This window comes from Ambystoma mexicanum, chromosome 5q, assembly GCF_040938575.1.
Source record: "Ambystoma mexicanum isolate Mex_15411 chromosome 5q, UKY_AmexF1_1, whole genome shotgun sequence".
NCBI classification, from domain to species: Eukaryota; Metazoa; Chordata; class Amphibia; order Caudata; family Ambystomatidae; genus Ambystoma; species Ambystoma mexicanum.
The window spans coordinates 1236030808-1236049241 of record NC_090933.1 but is presented as its reverse complement, the minus strand read 5'-3'; the positions used below and the strand labels follow the sequence as shown (position 1 = coordinate 1236049241).

The 18434-nt window shown below is 46.0% G+C and overlaps 1 protein-coding gene and 1 long non-coding RNA gene across 2 annotated transcripts in view; one reads left to right on the top strand and one right to left on the bottom strand.

Moving 5' to 3' along the window:
- The window catches only part of LOC138497967 (lymphocyte antigen 6E-like), a 79968-nt gene extending 66500 nt beyond the window's left edge, over positions 1 to 13468 (bottom strand). Inside the window, exon 1 of the mRNA XM_069621742.1 lies at positions 13211 to 13468. Coding sequence (XP_069477843.1) covers positions 13211 to 13262 — 52 coding nt within the window. The 5' untranslated portion in view covers positions 13263 to 13468. The remainder of the gene's footprint in view (positions 1 to 13210) is intronic.
- The window catches only part of LOC138497968 (uncharacterized), a 423930-nt gene that overhangs the window by 30160 nt on the left and 375336 nt on the right, over positions 1 to 18434 (top strand). The gene's annotated exons all lie outside the window — the stretch shown is intronic.

Here is an 18434-nt window from a genome sequence, read left to right as displayed (position 1 = left end):
ATGATAATAAAACAGTACCAAGGTACCATGTTTTCCTTTATCTTCTCAGAGACATTTATACAATAAGGCCAACAAGGCCCTGGCCTAGGGCAGCAGATTGTCACAGAAGCAACATTTTATAGGAGTTGATTTTCAATGTTCTCTTTTTTTAAGTATAGTGTTCATTTAGTATTTTTGGAGTCTGGCTGTTCCACAGCAATACAGGAGTGATTTCAAGCTGTTAGCAGTCATTCCACTCTGACAGTAAAAGTATTTGCTGGCCAGACTTGTATATACACTTAATATTTACAAAATCTTTATTTTATGGTAACTTGTTAAAAAAAATTAAAGTACTGCATTCCAAACCGTATTTGACGATTCAGTCATACAACTCTCACAGACATACATGAGAGAGATGAAGCTTTTAGGTCATTCTTATGTTCCCAAAATGCTCTTTAATATGCAAAACAGCCAGAACCTCATTAGGTTTATTGGTGCAAATCGCCATTATCAATGGAGTTCTTTCTAAGCAACATGCACACACACTGTGTTAAGCAATCAGTGTTATGTTGAAATACACATGGCGTACAGTGTTCAACCATTACAAAAATGAAGGGTTTCCCTCCAGAAAAGTAAAGGTTAAAAATGAAATACCATTTTACAATATTAATCGTATTCCTATGCTTAAGTCAAGCACAGAGTTGGTACAGGAGGACACCAAAATGATGTGCAGAAGCAGGCACTACTTTCCCTTACCGGCCCCACATTTCGGAGGTCTGTGGATACCCAAAAGGTGCAAGCATAAAGAGATCATACATAAGTTTAAATGGCAAAGAGTAAATGTAAATGCGTGAGTGCATTGAGAAACCGGTGAAAGAAAACCCAAAGCCATAGAAGGGTGTGAGAGATCACAAGCTGTGTGCTAAACGTACACACTGTTTCTTAGCTGTAAAGAAGAAAGGTCTGTGGGGTCCCGGCAAGATATCCATTCAGCCATTTTTACAGAACCTGCCCAGCGCCAAACAGGGACATGGCATCCCTACTGGATTCATCATGTGTCTTTGATGAATTAGATTTTAAATACAAGGTTGGACTTTTACTGTGAAACAGTACCTCAAATGACAGTACAAAACGTATATCTACAACCCACAAATCTCAGAATGTTCCTACGTATTGTACAATCCAACCAACTCTAACATTTTAAATGACCATATACACAACCTGGTAAGACCCATATCTTAAACTACACTCACAAAAGTAACGTTGTGCTGCAACAACCGACCCACTAGTCAGTTGTACTCCTGGAGTGTTGTGTATTTTGGGCAATGGCACAAACAGCAATAAAGTAAACAGTATGTACCACTTCATTTGTTATACAACCTGCCTGGACTGCGCAGATACGAGGAATGCTGCTGTTTCCCACTCAAGCACCACCTACTAAAACTATTGCATACAGCTAGGGAGGAATGGCATATGAGGTGGCACAGAACGCTTGTAGTTGGTGTTTCATTATTTAACCACACTTTGGCTACCCATGGCCATGCAAATTCCTATGGACAGTCCCACCTGCTTCCTGTCCCTTCCCACCTCAAACACATCCTCCTGGGATGTCTTTGAGCTATCTTTATTAAGATGTACCATCAAACGGTGTGCTCGAAGTGCATGCCAGTGTTTTTTCAAAGCAGTCTTCTGAGAATTAATGAACACGCTACTGGTGCAATAGAAATGCCAACCAGGTCTGACCAGGTCTGCCTTCAGCAAGTTGATTTGTAAGCACTATGCATGCCCTTCAATGAAGCCCTATTAAAAAAAAAGCATTGGTCAAGCCAACAGGTTTGACTAGTGTATAAGTATTAGGCATTTGCCAGGCACTGCAATTATGTGCTGAGGTACTCTCACTATTGTGCTGGTGCTGCCATTGATGGCCAGTTAATACCACTATGGCACTGTCATGGGAACGCCTTTTTCCATGCTTACACCAAAGTCAAAACTGTTGACATTGCTTATGCCAATGCTTGTTATGAGATGTGCCTGTACCACTTCCATACATTTCGTATGTAAACATTACCATTTGACAAGACGGCAGGTAGAAATGTAGTAACGTTGCCAGAAACATTCATATTACACTCTCAGTCTAGGTTTTCTCAAGGGTAGACAGCAGGAAATTCGTGGGAAACTAGATATTAGCATTGCAACCAAAATTCCTTGTTCTAACCTTCTCTCGCTTGTGTCCAGTTGACAGATGGCTTATATTCTAATCACTTCTTCTAAAAGATTGTTCTCTGACCTAACCGAAAGTAGACAATTGGGCTGAACAAGTACCTCTAGTGCATTTAACTGTAAAACACACTGGCCTCATTACAGGTTTGGTGGTATCCCGCTGGTTAATCTGGCAGGACACCACCAACCGCTAATACCATTACCGCCACTTGATCTGCCGAAAATGACCAGTAGATTACAGGTCAGGTAAGTGCTGGAATTCCCCATTCCATAGAGTCTCATAGCACTCCCTGGGGGGGGAATACCCGGTATTACTGTCACCGGTAATACCGCTGCTGGTAATACCGGCATATTCTGCTGGTGGAGTGGCAGAATTACGGGCAGCTCAGAGCTGCTGGTAATTCTGGCAACCCCACCGGCAAACTTGGAGTGCGTCAGTGTGAAAAACGTGCGGGTAAACGGAATTACCGGTACGCTTTTTCCACACTGGCACACGCGTAATGATGTCTTCTCCTAATGTTGGGCAGCAGAGATATGAAAACTCTCTTGCCACCAACATAATACAACATACAAGACAAAATGCTTGAACTAAGAGAGTGAACTACCAGTCACACTACTTTAGCTCTGATTCTCTGAGCACCCTACTGCAGAACTTGGGCTCTTTCATAGCTCTCCTGATTAACTTGATTACTCAATGATGATTCTGAGTGTTTATTTCCTAGTTTCTTTTGTCTTTCCGAGCATGTTTATTGAGTACACTCTCCCACTTGTTTCCTTTCTGGTATTGTAGGACTTTGACTAATTGCTATCAGGTGTAGTGTTGTTATTTGCCACAAATACTAGCGTGTCAGCGGCCTATGGCTTATATAGCCTATCTTCTATTTTGATATCAGGCGCAAGTGAAACATTGGCCTCAGCACCCTACAGGTCTTCATTTTCTGCCTCCCTTTGCGCTCAATTCCAATCCAAACTGCAGTGGTGCAAGATCAAGGCAAGTGTATGCACTCCTATACCACTAGCTGGCAGCAAAGTAAGGGTTGAGCTCATGATCAGGATGACCACGCTCCTGGGTGTGGGTTTCTTTCTGGGGAGATGTGTGCATGTGACATGCTACTGACAATGTACTGAGAGGTAAGACTGTATATGAATATGACGTGGCACAAATACCTTCCTTTTCCCAATTAACAAATATCTGGACCAGAAAGAACTCCCCATTTACTGCATCATCTAATGTTTCTCCCAGAGACTGGGCCATCCTGGTCCCTCAAGCTTCATTCAGCCCCAAAGTGTGGAGACTGACATTATGTCACATTTGGTAGTGCTGTTGCTCTGCATTTCATCTGAAGCATTCATGAAATGTTTGATCCTTTGGGTTACTGTCAAACTACTGTTCCAGAAGCCTGTCACTTCATGGACGTGACCACCTTCTGTGCTCCGAACCCTACTATGCCTGTCAATCCTGCTCGGAAAGCAAGCACAGATGCAGTTTTGAATTTGATTTTGAATTTGAATTTTGAATATTTGTATCGCACTCTTGATGGGGCAACCATATAGTGGCGCAGCTGTCATTATGAAGGGGATCACGACAAGTTATCCCACCTTCAAATTTAAACAAGGTTCATATCATATTATATCATAGATAGATCAATAAACAGATTATCTGAACATGAATGTTTCAGTGCCCTACGGAATTGATAAACAGAGTCCAAGGCCCTCATCTCTCCAGGAATACTATTCTATATCCTTGGTCAGAAGATGGAAAATCTTCTATCCCCCCCTTGATAGAAACACAGATGAGGGGATACTCAGCAATAATGGATAAAGTACGTGGAAGGCTGATAAAGGCGGATCGTGTCCCTTAGGTAGCCTGGGGTTAGTCCATTCAGGAATTTAAATATAAGACATTCCACTTTAAATGTAATGCGTTCCTCCACAGCCAACCAGCGTAGTGCTCGGTGAGAAGGAGAGACATGGGCCATTTTACTCAGTCTACAGACCAGTCTAACTGTCGCATTCTGGACCCTCTCAAGGCTGTGAAGTTGTTTTGCTTGAATGCCCATCAACACAATAGTCCAGATGGACATTTGTCAGGGCTCCCACCACCTTAACATGATCTTCTTGTGGGATGTATGGAAGAACCTGGTGAAGTAGTCTCAATGAGTAGAACATTGCCTGCATCTTGGCCCCCACTTGGCCTTCACAGCCCAAGCTATCCTGCCAGATGCAACCCAAGTTCCTCACCTTGCAGTTAAAACTCAGCTCAACCCCCAAAGGTTTGGGAATTGGTTGTTTTTTGAAGGCTGTGGGTCAGTGTTTAGGCCCAAATAGGATAAACTCTGTTTTGGAGGCATTCAATTGAAGTGTATTATTAGAGATCCACTCGCTGATCTCTTGTAAACACTGATTGACCGTGGCAAAGGTTTCTTCAAGGTTGCCAATTTTAATGAAGATCTGAGTGCCATCGGCATAGGATTGATAACTCATCCCATGACGTCTCCAGATCTCCATTAAAGGTTGAATATATAGATTGAAAATAAGAGGCAACTGAGAAGACCCCCGTGGTACATCAACCCCTTTCCCACTGATTGAGCCCCTTGGAGCCAACTCACCATATTGAGAATCCTGGAACAAAGATTTTACTTCAAGATGCCACTTGATGCTACTTGAGACCAAGGAGCCTTGCCAACTCAAACCATTGCCTGCAGAACCCAACTCCCTCCATAGGAGATGATAGGGGTAGCTGGTGTGTACAACCTGTCATTACATGAGCTTTAGTAATGACTACAGATTAAGGATGCGTGGGTTTCAGGAGTAGCTGCTCCTGAAAACCACGCGTCTTTACATGCCAGTATATTGGATGATGATTGCACTCGCTATAAAAATTCTGTCTAATTTCAATGAACACCAAATGCAACCCGTCATGTTAAATTTTTTTGCCTTGTCCTATACATATGAGATAGAAACATTACTGCTTTTTTTATAGCGATTATTGCCTCCTGAAGAAGCTGCAGAATGCAGTGAAACTTGTAGTGAGGAATTCTTTTCACGCTCTTGAAACTTACTGTCAGAACATACAGTGAAACTATTTTGTGCTTGTATTACCGGGTGATTGGGATAGTAAATACAGCACACCTCATCTCACAAAGCAGAGCCCGGAGCTCAAGAGGATCCCGTATTAAAGTCCCCAAATGTCCTTGAGCCATGTAGCCATCCCTGTTTGCCGATAGTCGCTGCAGTGAATGAATCCTATTGAGACAGATCGCAGACTTAGAACTGCGGTAGCTCGAAGAAAAGCCCCATTGAAATGCTTTAAGAAAACTATTTTGATGACGTCAAGTCTCTGAAAGGGACTTAGATAGTGAACCGGGTGAGTAGGTGAGTTTCCATAGCCTTCCAGGTACTTTGACCGCCCCTCCCCCTGCGTCCGATACCTTGGGTCTTAAAGACACAGAAGAGGTTACGGCAGTGGTGGATCAAAGGAGTTGGGGGAATACAGCAGAGAGGCTGTACAGGAGGTAGTGAACGGTTGCACCGGCCACATGGAGGTATCCCTACATATTATCCCCAGCAAAAATATTGCTGTACATATGGTCGTTTGTCTCGTCATAGGCAATATTTTTGGGGGGGGATAATAATAATAATTTGCCATTTATTTAGCGCTACGAACCCTCAGGTATCTGAGTGCTGCTTATTATTACCCACGGTGTGTGGTGCTCATTTATCAACCTCGGAAGGATGAAAGGATGAGTTTGGCCCTGCCAGAATTCGAACCTGAGTTAGCAGGCTCTGCACAGATGTCAAAGCGAGCACTCTACTCGCTGTGCCACTTGACCGGATAACTTGTAAGAGCGAGGGTGTCCCCCACACATCTAAAAAAAAAAAAGGGGGTTGTCCCCCATACGGTCCATGGCTCAATATCGCCCCAAAAATATGGCGATATTTTTGTATCGCAATATTTTGGCGGGGATATTAACACATGGAACCCACATGGAGAAGGCAAGAAGGAAGGGCTGTTACAGGGAGAGAAGGACACAGAATGCCCCTAGGGTACGGTCTGCGAGGGCAGCACGAGAGTAGTCCTAGATGTTGAGGAGGAGCAAGTCCTTTAAAGAGTGGAAAACAATGGTGCCCCTAAATAAAAAAGAACAGTGCGGAATATGTGGTTGTTGTATGCTAGAGCCATCTTCTGAAAGAGCCGCTCTTAATAAAAGCAGATGTCAGTCAGATTGACGGAGGCTGGAGGGGCATCCTACCCACAAGGGTAGAGCATAATGAATAGATAGGCCTCTTCACGTTTAACTATCTAAAGCTCTACACTGATGGGTTATCTTGCCATCAAGTGATTAGTCATGGACATATCTAGGCTTTACACTTTTCTCAGAATGGAAAATGCCTCACATGGGGTAGCTCGTCCATAATGGGCCACTCATTCTGGTCGAGCCAAGCCAGCCCAGTGAAAATACAGAGTGCTCATTGGCTGGCTTTACCTGAACTGTCAAAGGGAAACCTGGATTATGGCTAGGGGCATTTTGCTTCCCCAGCATTGCATGTCCCATAGAGGATGGAGGCTGTGGTATGCCAGGGCTTAATGTGAGAGGGGACATTCTTGTGCCTTCCCGCTCTTCCAGGGCCTGAGAAGCAGATTGGTGGAGGTGCTATGGTTCCACCGGTCATATGCACGAGCCAGGAAGTTCCTGGTTCCTATTGTTAGCTGCCAGAGCGCCAGGGGGCCTTCATTGCAGCAGGCTGAGTAAGGCCAAGTGCACCGGAATCTTCTGAGAGAGGCTGCAGGTAAGAACATTTTAAAAAAATGTATGCGGGTTTGTGTTTGCAAGTGCATGCACGAATAAGATTGTGCATGTTGTTTCAAAGAAGCATGCAGGAAAAAGAGAGTATATGAATTCTATATGGGGTGCATGTGAAAAAAGGGAGAATGAAGAATGACTGCTGATGCATGTCTGTGAACGTGTGAGTGAAAGAATGAATTATGCAATGTGGCTGCTGATGCATCTATGACAGGCCAGGGAGCAGGCCTCTGATTGGGGCTAGGGAGAGTGACAACAGCCAGGGGGACCTATTTCCTCACTGTGGAATGACATTTTTTATTTGGCAACAAGGGTGAAAGCAGCATGATTAGTGTTCTTATGTGGTACAGGCCCATATTGGTGGGGCCAGTGTCAACGTATTTCTTCTGTGTGGCATGGCATCATTTATTGGGCATCAAGGGTGAGGCCAACATGATGAGTAATATTACATGGCTAGACTGGCCTACATTTTGTGCATTCAGTCTTAACATGTTTTCTTACTGTAGCATGACATATATTTACTAAACATCAAGGGTAATGCAGACATGATAAGTGTTGTTACCTGGCTATCTATCTCTCTATCTAAAGGTTTCTTATATCGCGCCACATGCCTGAAGGCACCAGGGTGTTCACCATGGGCTAGACATGCCTACATTAGTGCAGCCAATGTGGACATATTTTCACACTGTGCTATGGCATTCTGTACTTGTAAAGCCAACAGGAGAATGTTCTTATATGGTAATACTGGCCTATGTTGGTGCAGCCTCCATAGACATGTATGGGAACAGCCAACATGAAAATGTTTTGTATAATGGCATATATTAAGGGCAATGTCATAATGAAAATGAATTGGACAATGCTCCTGTGCACGGTTGGTGATTTGCATATATTGTTTTTGTATGTGGTTGTACAGACCGGTGGGGGGGGGTCTGCACTTCCGCTCTCTATATGGCAGAGGGGAGACACAGAGACCCCTGCCAAGATTCTCAATTATTGGTACGTGGTCGAGCAATCAAGGCCTAGCTTCTCGGGAGGTGATGCAAGCTGGTTATTAAGTACAGTGTAGTCCCCGAAGGAATGTCCACACACTGTATCAGTTAAAACACAGTCTTTAAATAATTAATATTCAAGGTCATATACACAATCACGATAACTCACTTTGTACTCCGAAAATCAACAATGGTAAATATGTACAGTTCTAAAGTGGTACCACTAACGTTACTCGATCTTATTAAAGTGCACACGGTCAGGATGACACACAGATCAAAATAAAGAGGAAACCAGCAGTAGAGAGAGGAAGGAAAGAAAGATGGTTGAGCAATAGGCAGAATACTGGTCCCACTACCTAGACACAGTTCTGTGTGGAGATCTCCCACCCGGGCAACCTGTAGAAGAAAGATACAAGCCCAGTCCATGTATTGTTCACACTAGACTTTCCAATTGTTCTGCAACCCCAAAGTACCTTGGTGTTGTAGCATTCCTCGTCGGGGAAATCGACAACCCTTCTTGAGTGTCCTCCCTTTCAGGCAGGAGTCACAGGTCATCGAATGTCCGACAGAGAACAGGTCGAGCTACGATGGTGAAGTGGCCGCGTCATTCGTAGCGGTGCTCGTTGACGGGGAAGCGTAAATGTCCTCCAAGGAAGAAGCGTGCGGGGCACCTCGGTGTCGATAGTTCTGGACCGCGAAGAGTTGAAGAACTGTGGCCCAGCAAGTGCGTCGAGTCGTCAGTGTCTCTGTGGTCTTTGGGTGGCGGGAAACCCACCGGTGGATGCTCCTCGCCGTGTCGACTGTCAGGCCTTCTCCAGCGGGATACAGCAGCGACGATGCGGACGAGAGCGTCCTTGGCTCAATCAAGTTCTTAGGCAACGGGAGGATGGCGGCTCCGGTCGACAACGGCGGTCGGCGACAGTGGCGGACAACAGTCCGGGGGCTTCTCCTTGGAGTTCCGCAGCAGTCCCTGTATCGGGTCGGCAGCTTGTCGAAAGTCTGTCTACCAGGGAGCTTAGACAAAGATCAGCTGTGCACGATGGTCCCTCGTAGCTCTGGAAGAGGGAGCCTTACCAGCTCCTCTCTGGGTCAGTTCTTGAAGCACAGCAGCTTTCAGATTGCGAAGGAGAGCAACAGCAATTCTTCTCATCCAGCAGTGCGCAAGGTTAAGCTTCACTTCAGTTACTCGTCGTAGTGGACTTCAGCTTCTAAACACGATTCCTAGCAATGAGAGGTCCCCAGATATACTGTTGATCTCCCATTCATTCCGCTGGGTCACACTCAAGCATCCAATCACGACTACGGGCATTCATGCAGGAAGCCAATCAGGCACACAAGGTATTCAGGCCATTCACTTCTCTCCAGACACTCACAACAAGTTCTGTGTATTGGGACAAGTACCGAGCCATTCAACACTCCAAGCTGCATTCATGCCGGTTTCGGGCAGGGCTGTCTCAACCATTGCGTCAAATACCAGATTCTCGACAGCCACAACATAGAATGTATATTCGTCACACACTCCATTCACCCAGGTCCCACCCACAGGCGTACCCACAACATATGGTCATTGAGAAGGCTCCAGCCAGTCTGGTCGGCACTTCCCCACACTACCATATACGGAACTTCCACCCAACAGCCAGTCAGGGGGAAGGGACAGAGGCAGGGCTTCCTGGGACTTCGGGAAGATCAAGGTAACAGGTGATGGAAGGCAAGAGGCCATGGGGGCCATTTTGTCTACATCAGGAATCTACCGATTCCCATAACAGGGCCAGAGCATCCCAAAATTGAGGACGCTCAGAGCACCAGTCATTTCAGCACGGAGCTGCCACCAGCCCGTACCCTGCTCTGTGGGTCACACACAGGTGCCCAAAAACATACACTAGGGGCACAGGGTTGTAGCCCTACCCATGGGTGCCCTAAGGGTATCCCATAGGTCTGTTCGCCAAACCAAAAGAGAGAGAGCTGCACCGTCAGGAGTCCCACAGGCACTCCTGCGCGGAAATCACGACAGAACACACGATAGAAAGGCAGTAAAGGACAAGGATACAGAGGCCCTGTCCCTCCGATGCATTTCCAGCATCAAAGTGGTACTCTACAAAACTGATTGCAAACTGTGACTTTTTACACAGTTTTTCACAGAAAGTGTGCTGAAAATGCTTGATGTTAACCCACTATTTAAAAAATGTTCTCGGTGGTAGATCCCACCCGTGAACATCCTTTAGTTCTTTCAAGCTAACTGGCTAAACTTGTTCGCTCCTGCATATTCATGGGAAATATTTATACCCCTCCATTTAAAAAACTCACCAGCTGCCACTGCGCCTCATCACTCTAAACAGCAACCACCCAAATCGACAACATTAAAACACGATTTTCGCAGAGAATTTTTCAGCGCAGTCCTTGGATGTCAACATTTCGATTTGGGCAACATATCTTCTGGGACTCTCAAATTTAGTGACTGATAGCAATTCAAGATTCTGGAAGGATTTACAGTGAGTGTTGCAGCAGCAAATTCGCTCTATTGGGTTGAGTTTTCACTGTGGCAACAAAGATGTTAATCCAGTTTGCTCAATGTTTGATGCTTCCCCACTAAGAACTGTAACAAACACATTTTACTCCAATCCATGTTGCTAAAAGGGTTTATCATTGGGAGAAAATGGCAACAATGGATATTGAGCTATTTTTGCTGTCGCCAAATTACTTGCATCTTAAATCCTTATTTTTGGAGCAACCCCTATTTGTCCTTCTCCCGATTACGCCAGCAGCAAACATAGAGCAAAACCATTATTTCTGCCTCCAGAGTGGACATATTTTTCATCTCATTCTATGACCGAGATCAAAACCCCATTCCACTGGATAGTCAATGCAGAAGACATTACCCCAGATTAGTCACTACCGAGGTAATTCACCATCAAACGGATGAATGTCTATTGTTTTCCAAATCTTGATTGACATAAAGAGTGATCCGCGACTACTGCTTCTATAAAACGTCTGTTGTTCAGTAGACCCAGTACCAACTGCGACAAGGGACAGAATTTGACGCACTCATGAGTGCACAAGCGCAAGCCCACTGTGAGGATAATACCTGAATGGTCATGCATGGATTTTCATAATGTCCAATGCAGTAATGGATTTCTGCCAAATGCTAGCAAGCACCCACCTGTTGCCTTCACCTTGCGTAAACGTAAGAGAGAGTCGTAGCAAAAGTCTGCCTAGAGACAATATGGAATAGATGTCTGAATGGATATCTTAGTGAGACACCTTTCCAGCTGTGAAACACCTGGGCACACAGGTTTTGTTCTCACCCTTCTGTGGCTACGGGTATCCTTTCACAGGTTTCTTCATGCTCTTGCTTTCAGATTTACTCTTCGCCATTTTAACTTTTCTATGATCCATTTCACGCGTGCACCTTTTGGGCGGCCACAGACGTCTGAAACGTGGGGCCAGGGAAGGAATTTAGTGCTGGCTTCTTCTGAACATCATTTTAGTGCCACCTGTGGGAACTCTGCATCTGACTTATATATAGGCATGCGTTTAATATGGTAACTTTATGCATCATTTTTAACCTTTACTTTTCTGAACGGAAACCCCTCATTTTTGTAATGGTTTAAAAAACACACGTGGTGTATTTAAATATAAAATGATGGCTTAACACAGTGCATGTGTGTATTGATTACAAAGATAATGTGATGTGGCACCCATAAAACCAATGAGGTTCTGGCTGTTTTGCATATCAAAGAGCATTTTGGGAAGATAAGAATGACCAAAAAGCTGCATATGTGTCATATATGATTGTGAGAGTTGTATGACTGAAGCACTAAATGCCCAAAGCACGCTGGGTTTAGTACGCGTTCCCTTTTTAATAATGATTTTTTTTTAACAAAAGTGCCCTTAACAATCAAGCTGTTTTATATATCAAGCATATATAAACATTTGGCAAGCAAAGAATTCAGCTGTCAGAGTGAATGACTGCTAATAGCTCAAATGCGGTGTTGTGGCTCAGCCAAGCTTAGAAAAACAAATTTGGCATTATTTTTAAAAAATGACAACCAACAAACTGCGGTTCTTGTTGTAAATACATCTATGAACGAACACACGCGCAACCTTACACAATGGTCGATTCACCAGCCCAGTCATAGAACCCCCAACGCAAACACACGCACACATCTGCTTGCATCCACCCCACCCATCTAGCTCAGTGGCACTCAACCTTACCTGTACACGCACACAGCTAATACGCACGCTCATTCATTCAGCCACACATTCACATAGTAACAGAAATGCACACATCAAGTCATCCGTCCACCAACTAAACCACACATCTGAGTGCTCATCTCTCCACACACACTCATTTTATCCCCACATGGACACTCCCAGACAGACACGCACGCTCTCTCTCACGCATGCAAAGTCACCCATCAATAAACAAACAACACTTTCATCTACACACATGCAGGACCTATGGACTTTGCTCATGCTTGTTTACAAGCGCCCCTAGCGTGTATGTGTCATGTGGCGGACACCTGACACATACACGCAGATGAGCTGCACATCGCATGCGATGTATTACACGCACCCACCTTAGTAGAGCGGTAAGGCCAGCCACTGGGCACGCGCATGCAGGGGGCGAATGCTCGGAGGGGGGGGGGGCGTGTCCTATTACGGGTTAAGGGGCGCTTTTTGATTAAGAGAATGGGTGCACAAACAATTTGAGCACACTTCAGGACGCTTCGTGTAACCAACAACGTTCAGGAAGCACAACTACAATACACGTGTCGGGCAGATTAAATCGCAACAAACACAATGCCTTTTTACACTGTTATTTTACAGTTAGCTGCCTGTTTAGGTTGATGGTTCGGAGCACAGAGGACTTTGTAAAAACAATATTCATATGAATTCGCGTATTTTTGTACACATTTCAGGAAATCAAACTTTTAAGTTCAGGTAGAAAACAGCCTGAGTTTTCCTATAGTCTATGCCACTCGGTGTAAAGAAACAAAGTTCCCGGCCGATTGTAGGCATAGGTCGTTACATCTTTGAATGCCAACAAACCCCCACAAATTCCAGACAGGTTATTCAGGTGACTACAGTATTCCCCCAATCCCCACCCGGCCCCCAGGCGGGAGACAGGCCGGGGCAGTGGAAGCTGGGGGGGAGGCGGGGGGCTTGAAAGCGCATTCTTTTGAGGATGGAACCCACCACCACCGCTTTGTGGCTCACCTTGGTGCACAGAGAGCAGGGCCCCCAGAAGAATCAGCAGAAAGCGCCCCATTTTGTGTGGCTCTGATCAGCCTTCAGCAGGCAATGGCTCAGCTTGGGGTATTTTAACTAAAGTTGCGCTTTATTGCGACGTTAGACTGGACCAACCAGTTGTCTGAGTCCTCCTCCCCCCGAGTGCCATTGAACAAGGGTGCAGGAGCGTTTCGCCCCTGCCGCTCAACCTCCAGGCAGGCCTGCGTCAAGGCAACTGCGATTCGGGTATTTAAAAGGTCCTTTAGACAACCAACGGCACGTGGCCTCAGGGGAAGGTGTACAGGTGCGCAGCTAGGCGTGTGCAGGGGCGGCCGAGTATAGGTAAGCGCGTCACTGGTCCAACCCAAAACTAGCAAATTGTGTTCAAGTTGCACCTCTTACTGTGGAGCCAAGGGCCTGGTTCACACAGATTTGCAGAGCAGCAAACTAGGAGATGCCCGTCAGCATCTCAGACATCCACCTTTCACCTTAGACTCAAAGGATAGCTCAGGGGCAACGCTGCCTTTGAAACAAGACATTACAGAGCACCACAGGTTTGATCCCTGGGTCGGGGCTTAAAACCTCTCGCTATTAAGTGCGTTATAAATAACCAAGTATAATATACCTGATTCACAACAGCAAAAACTAGAGATGCCCTCACACCCTTAAGGAGCAAGTCTTTGGGATTTGCGTACATGTGTGAGCACCTACAAGATATTCCAGGGACCTCCTTCTTAAGTCTTTTGTAATAATGAAGCAGGTTGTGGTTAAAGGGCTGCTAACCAGACCAACTGTGTACCCAACTGTGAATATTAAAGGGCTGCTAACCAGACCAACTGTGCACTAAAGAATATTAAAGGGCTGCTAACCAGACCAACTGCGTACTAAAGAATATTAAAGGGCTGCTAACCAGACCAACTGTGTACTAAAGAATATTAAAGGGCTGCTAACCAGACCAACTGTGCACTAAAGAATATTAAAGGGCTGCTAACCAGACCAACTGTGCACTAAAGAATATTAAAGTCTGACTATCTTGAAAAGGTCTGGCCGCCACTATACTGTTCTTACACAAAATGTTGAGGTGCCTTAATCTGTTTGGGTTCCACCTTCATCTTGGGGTGCTCAGTTTCTACTGCAATCTGGGGAGCCACGTGCCTTCACTTGCAGGGCCATGACCCATGAGGTTGTGCAGGAGGCTGCGAAACAAATTGCAGAATTCCTCACCATAACATAAAATACCGAGCCTGCCCTAGAACAGGCGATAACAATCCTTGAAAGAACCGGAAGAACATTTCATTTGGTATCCCGTTCATTCATCGACAGTAATCACTTTGTGGTAATTTACTACAAAGTAATTACTTTGAAATGACATCGACATGTATGGGTAATTATGTGTTAAGGGGCAAAAAGGGGGTGGAGAGTGATTTGGGTAGGGGCAGTTATGATGAGGAAGGGGGGCATGGGGAGGAACCCCCAAAATAAAAAATGTAAACATTTAATGTAAAATTTCAAAATAATTACTTTTTACTAAATTACCACAAAGTTATTACTGTCGATGTAATGACATGGAACCTTTATTTTACTCCAAAAGCTTATCAATGGCCGACACAGATGATCTTAGTATGTTTTTCTGGTCTGTAACATATAGTTTAAAACAAAGGTGTCTAAGTATATGAAATACAGTATCATGATATTTTAAAGTGCAATTTAAAGTGCAATATAATCCATGGCTTTAGCAACATTGCCACGCCTGCATTTATTTTTTTGCCCATTAGATGGTGCTGTATCCCCTGGTTATAAACCAAAACTATTGGCATGGCAAAGGAGCATCGGAAAGGGATGACATGTGAAGAGGTAGACACGACCAGTGGGTGTGCTTTGTTTTTTTTTCTTTTACCCGCCCATTGACTTCCCATGACTATGCTAGTTTTAAGACCACTGCCACGCACTACCTGTCCCTCTTCACCCAGCCCCCCACTCCCAGCCCCAGGACCACCACTTTAAGCTAGCTTTGTGCTGTGTGCCCAGGATTCTCCACCTACTCCTGGGGCTGCCAGGTCATCTTTGGCCTCCCTTCTCTGCCCTGCTTGCTGTGCATGGGCGTGCACTTCTGGACTTCAGAGTCATTATTGATCTGCTTATTCTATGTTGTGGAGCTCAGGTTGATCCACACCCCATTTTCATGTATTCATCATTAGTGGCGCATCAGTGCCTCGCAGTGTTCCCAAATTACTGGCATGGTGGGTAGAGAATGGGTACTGTCTTTCAATACCCCTTCTAGACATTCCTGGAATTGCTGATTACTTCTAGATGTGTGTATGCAGCTCTATCAGTCACTCTGAAATTGGTGTTGATAGCTGGTGACCCTTTGCTTGTCACAGTAATGCGTTTAGCACACCTAAATCAATAGAGTTCTTGGAAAGGACACCCTTTCCCATATGGATACTTGTTACATATGCTATTGTCTTAAAGTTCTCTGAAGTGTTAGGTTGGGCATAGTGACACCATGGGAAAGCAATCAGGATGCCCAGTGGTCAGTGCACCACCCACTGTGGCCTTTGTGCAACTTACACATCTACAAATCAACCTACAACTCAACTCAACAACGTCACATGCTGAGCCCCGGAGAGATCCAGCCCCTCATCCAACCTCTTGCACACATGCAGCGTACAGCAGAGAGCCAGCCCCTCACCCTGCATTTTCAGCACATGCAGCATACTGCAGAGATGCAGCCCCTCATCCCGCTTCTTGCACACATGCATTGTACTTCAGAGAGTTAACCCCTCACCCTCCATTTTCATCCCATGCAAATCCCTACAGAGATCCAGCCCCTCATCCCGCTTCTTCTGCCCATGCAGTGTACTGCAGAGATCCAGCCCCTCATCCCGCTTCTTCTGCCCATGCAGTGTACTGCAGAGATCCAGCCCTTCGCCCTGCTTCTTCTGCACATGCAGTGTACTGCGGAGATCCAGCCCTTCGCCCTGCTTCTTCTGCACATGCCGTCTACTGCGGAGATCCAGCCCTTTGCCCTGCTTCTTCTGCACATGCAGTGTACTGTGGAGATCCCGCCCTTTGCCCTGCTTCTTCTGCACATGCAGTGTACTGCGGAGATCCAGCCCTTTGCCCTGCTTCTTCTGCACATGCAGTGTATTGCAGAGATCCAGCCCCTCATCGCGCTTCTTCTGCACATGCAGTGTACTGCGGAGATCCAGCCCTTCGCCCTGCTTCTTCTGCACATGCAGTGTACTGCGGAGATCCAGCCCTTCGCCCTGCTTCTTCTGCACATGCAGTGTACTGCGGAGATCCAGCCCTTCGCCCTGCTTCTTCCGCACATGCAGTGTACTGCATAGAGTCAAACCCTCACCCTGCCTTTTCATCCCATTCAAAGCCCTGCAGAGATCCAGCCCCTCATCCCGCTTCTTCTGCACATGCAGTGTACTGCGGAGATCCAGCCCTTTGCCCCGCTTCTTCTGCACATGCAGTGTATTGCAGAGATCCAGCCCCTCATCCCGCTTCTTCTGCACATGCAGTGTAATGCGGAGATCCAGCCCTTTGCCCTGCTTCTTCTGCACATGCAATGTACTGCGGAGATCCAGCCCTTCGCCCTGCTTCTTCTGCACATGCAGTGTACTGCAGAGATCCAGCCCCTCACTCTGCCTTTTCATCCCATGCACAGCCCTGCAGAGATTCAGCTTCTTGTCCCGCTTCTTCCGCACATGCAGTGTACTGCAGAGATCCAGCCCCTCACTCTGCCTTTTCATCCTATCCACAGCCCTGCAGAGATTAAGCCTCTCATCCCGCTTCTTCCACGCATGCAGTGTACTGCAGAGATCAAGCCCCTCACCCTGCTTCTTCTGCACATGCAGTGTACTGCAGAGATCCAGCCCTTTGCCCTGCCTTTTCATCCCATGCACAGCCCTGCAGAGATTCAGCCTCTCATCCCACTTCTTCCACACACGCAGTGTACTGCAGAGATCCTGCCCCTCACTCTGCCTTTTTATCCTATCCCCAGCACTGCAGAGATCCAGCCCCTCACCCTGCTTCTTTTGCACATGCAGTGTACTGCAGAGATCCAGCCCCTCACTCTGCCTTTTCATCCTTTCCACAGCCCTGCAGAGATTCAGCCTCTCATCCCGCTTCTTCCACGCATGCAGTGTACTGCAGAGATCCAGCCCCTCACCCTGCTTCTTCTGCACATGCAGTGTACTGCAGAGATCCAGCCCTTTGCCCTGCCTTTTCATCCCATGCAAAGCCCTGCAGAGATTCAGCCTCTCACCCCGCTTCTTCTGCACATGAGGTGTACTGCAGAGATCCAGCCCTTCGCCCTGACTTTTAATCCCATGCAGAGCCCTGCAGAGATCCAAACTCTCACCCTGCCTTTTCACCCCCATTCAGGGTCCCACAGGGATTCAGCATCTTCCCCCACTTCTTGAAAATATATATGGCCCAACTAATGGAACTCAAGAACAGAAAACATGCTACAAATCCACACCTGACACCCACATTATTAGGAAACTACTTGTGGTGTCAACTAGCCCTAGCCTAGCTATCACTAATAGACTTCTTGATGAGCAAGAAACAATACAAGTGCAACCTGAACAGAGCAGAAATAATACTCTGACCAACTTAAACATCGTAGCCCATGACAGCCCTATGGCTCGAAACCATGTAAGATTTCTCTCAGCCCTCCATGTGGTCAGTAAGCTCAGGCTACTTTTGTACTACACCTTTACCTTGCAACCATAAGTCAAAGCACTGGTTAGAAATTGCTAATTTAATCTAAAATGTGTCTGATGCTCATGTCTTTTGAAAATCGCACTAGTACTTTCTAGATTGCACTATGACAACAGCCTATATTTGCCTCCTAGACTATATTCTGAGCAGATTCGCTACCCGATTTTACTATAAATATGAAGATCATGCTTTGTTTATCTTATGGAAGAAGATGCCTGACATGAAAACAGAGGGGGGAACTCATGCACCAGACTCTCAGAGACCCCCCTGACGCCAGAGATCTTCACGATGAGCCATGTTTACTTCTACCAGACTGTGACCGTAACCATCACCCATTTCTCGTCTCACAACGGCCAGCCTGGAGCAATCCTAGGTGCCAGGCTATTTATTATGTAACACTGTGCAAAAAGGACGAGCATACTCGTCCTTGGCACTAAAGGGGTTAACATTGTGCTCCCCTAGTTGCAGGGCTTGACCC